Source organism: Melanerpes formicivorus, unplaced genomic scaffold (genome assembly GCF_026170545.1).
Source record: "Melanerpes formicivorus ecotype bairdi unplaced genomic scaffold, bMelFor1.0.p_v2 SCAF_5, whole genome shotgun sequence".
Classification (NCBI taxonomy): Eukaryota; Metazoa; Chordata; class Aves; order Piciformes; family Picidae; genus Melanerpes; species Melanerpes formicivorus.
Genome location: NW_027142357.1, coordinates 9,792,659 through 9,795,203, shown reverse-complemented (window position 1 = coordinate 9,795,203; position 2,545 = coordinate 9,792,659). Strand labels below are relative to the sequence as shown.

Here is a 2,545-nt window from a genome sequence, read left to right as displayed (position 1 = left end):
AAGAAGTGTTATTGGTGTGTTTGGTTGCTGAAATGCAAGCAGACCTGCAGCTAACTGGGCTGCTTGTGCATCTAGTGACTGACAACCACAGGAAATTGTGATGTTGTCTGTGCATCCCACTACTCCCTTTGGAGGCAAGCAGACCTACAGCAAACCAGGCTGTTAGTGTGTCTAGTACTGGCCCCACAGCAACCCATCCTAATTGGGATCCCTATGAAGAAATAAGTCCAGCCACCCCTAACCCCTCTGATCACTGAGGACTTGGCTAGAACACCATGGGGTTCATCTCTTATTAAGTTTACCCCCCCAGTTTCACACAAAAGCATTGTGTTAGGCTGTGGGCTCCTCCAGGCTTCATTCCCTGGTTTGCACCACCTAAGACAGATGGCCAGCGGGCTCCTTTCCCTGATCAGGCAGGGACAGCCCTAGCCCTGACAGCATCCCTCTGTCCTTGGGAGGGTGGTCATGGTGCACCCCTAAACAGCTGGAGATGAGCATGAGTGCCTAAGTTCTTCATTTTCAGATCCTCAGAATTCGTCCCCCTCACCCCCACAATGCCTCACTTTTCCAAAGGGACAATGTTTCAGCAAAGAGTAGTGAAGACATACGATGGCAGCTGGTCACTTTATGGCATCCCGTTTATTTTTCATATTATACAGCATGTAAAAAAATAGTGCACACAGGCAAATGTACATAACAAAATCTGTAATAAATAACAGGATAAAAAATAGATTTCATTTTAAAAAAGAGTGGTTCAAAACCCAGCAAACCAAAGACTTTCCATAAATATAAATAAATAAATAAGAATATAAATATACTCCAGGGTGGGCTTTTCTGTACCTCCCCCTAAGCCATACACCATAAAGCCCAATAATTTAAAAGACTGTGAAGGAGAAACTGCTCCCTGAGCTAAAAAAACCCCAAACCAACCAACCAAAACCAAAACAAAACCCCAGGCTTAAATAGGAAATACAGCCTAGGGGTGCAATAAAAGTAATTCTTCCTGGTCCTCAGGGCACCCCTTGGGTTGGTGAGTGGCCCATGAAGTTCTGGCCATGCTGTGGGCAGGGGCTTAAGTGCACTGGTCCCGGAGAGCTGCACACTGCAAGTCCTTCAGGATGTGGAAGATGTGGAGGATGGCAGAGGCCTCCAGGCAGCCCGTGGTCTCCTGTGGTGAGGAGAAGGGACAGGTTAGCAGCTGGAATGGGGTGCAGCGGCTGATACCCCAAACCCCCTCGCCCCACTGGCCTGACTTACTGTTTTCCTGGCTGTCTCCAGCTTTTGCAGCTGGTGCCTCAGTTTCCTGGAGGGCTGATGTGAAGGTGCCTCTGTGGCCATCTGCAAGGAAGACAGCCACATGAGTACTGGCGATGCTCTACAGCGCTGCTGCTGCCAGCACTGGGGCTGCTGAGCCGGCATGGGGCCAGAGGATTTTGCAGGGGCACTCACGCAGTCTCGCAGGTCCTGCCGGGCCTGGGTGAGGAAGGCCAAGGGGCGCTGGCGCGTCCCAGTGAATCTGGTGGGGGCAGGGAGCTCCAGCATGGTGACGGCAAAGTCCAGCTCAGTTTCTACCAGCATCAGTCGGTCAGGTACCTGCAGGCGGGACCATCCTGGTTAGGGACCCAAAGTGCTAAGGCTGCCTGTGGGCTGGAGAAAGGGGCTTTGAAGCCCTGCCCAGGAGTGCAGATGGAGGTAGGACTAGCTGATGGGAGGTGCCAGACAGAAAGGGGGCTGTACCCCTATGTTACAGCATTGCCTCGCTCTTACCGACAGCTCTGCTGCCACTAGTGTCTTTTTCCGATGGAAGAGGTTGGTGTGGCATCTGCGGTCTGACAGCAGCAAGAGGTCATCCTCCTGCAGGCAGAAACCAAAAGGGATTGAAGTGCTGTCATCTTGACTTTTGGGGATGATCTACAACCCCCAGCAGCCTTGAGGGGTTTGAAACCAGGACAATATTTAGCCCAGCATCCTTGTCCCCAAAATCCCTTGGAAAAAATCCTCCTCATTCCCAAACTGCTGCAGAAAATATCTACTTTGTCACTTGGGGTCTTGAGTGTGGCATCCCATCTGCCTTGCCTCCCACCAGCCCACGGACCCTCATTGCCAGTGGTACTCACAAACTCTTGTTTCATCTTCTGCACAGCCTCCAGCTCGTGGGGCACGGGGGACTGGTACTTGGACAGACTGCAGGTCTTCTTCAGGGCGTCTGAGGGGAAGGCATCCCCGAGACTGGCCCCAAGTAACAGAACAATTAGCAGGATGAAGTTGAGGCACAGCATTTTGCCAATGACAGCTCAGCAGTGAGCAGGTTATGATATGGCAAGAATCCAGAGGATGAATCAGAGCCAAGTCTTCCAATTCCCTGCTTTGGAGATGCTGGGCGCTGTTGACACAGGTGGCTCTCTCGGTTGCGGGGCTGGTCTTGGACTTCTGCTTCGCTTCCCTTGGTGTGACTGCCTTGCTTCCCCATCTCCCTAGCTTTTTATTCTGCCTGTACCAATTGCACTTTCAGGTTGGCAGGAAAATCCAGAGCCTGGCAGCTCTG

At 51.8% G+C, this 2,545-nt stretch overlaps 1 protein-coding gene across 1 annotated transcript; it reads right to left on the bottom strand.

Moving 5' to 3' along the window:
* Window positions 1-620: 620 nt before the first annotated feature.
* Window positions 621-2,545, bottom strand: LOC137440987 (interferon lambda-3-like). The gene is made up of 5 exons (XM_068137774.1): window positions 2,118-2,545; window positions 1,768-1,854; window positions 1,450-1,593; window positions 1,258-1,338; window positions 621-1,168 (listed from the first exon to the last, which is right to left on the bottom strand). Exons 1-5 carry the CDS (start codon window positions 2,277-2,279, stop codon window positions 1,073-1,075), a joined length of 570 nt encoding a protein of 189 aa, XP_067993875.1. The 5' UTR covers window positions 2,280-2,545; the 3' UTR covers window positions 621-1,072.

Excerpts from the sequence above, each read along its gene's own strand:
- LOC137440987 (XM_068137774.1), bottom strand. The coding sequence starts at position 2,279 with ATGCTGTGCCTCAACTTCATCCTGCTAATTGTTCTGTTACTTGGGGCC. Across the intron at positions 1,339-1,449 it reads GGCAGGACCTGCGAGACTGC|ATGGCCACAGAGGCACCTTC; the intron begins GTGAGTGCCCCT and ends TCTTCCTTGCAG. Across the intron at positions 1,169-1,257 it reads TGGAGACAGCCAGGAAAACA|GAGACCACGGGCTGCCTGGA; the intron begins GTAAGTCAGGCC and ends TCCTCACCACAG.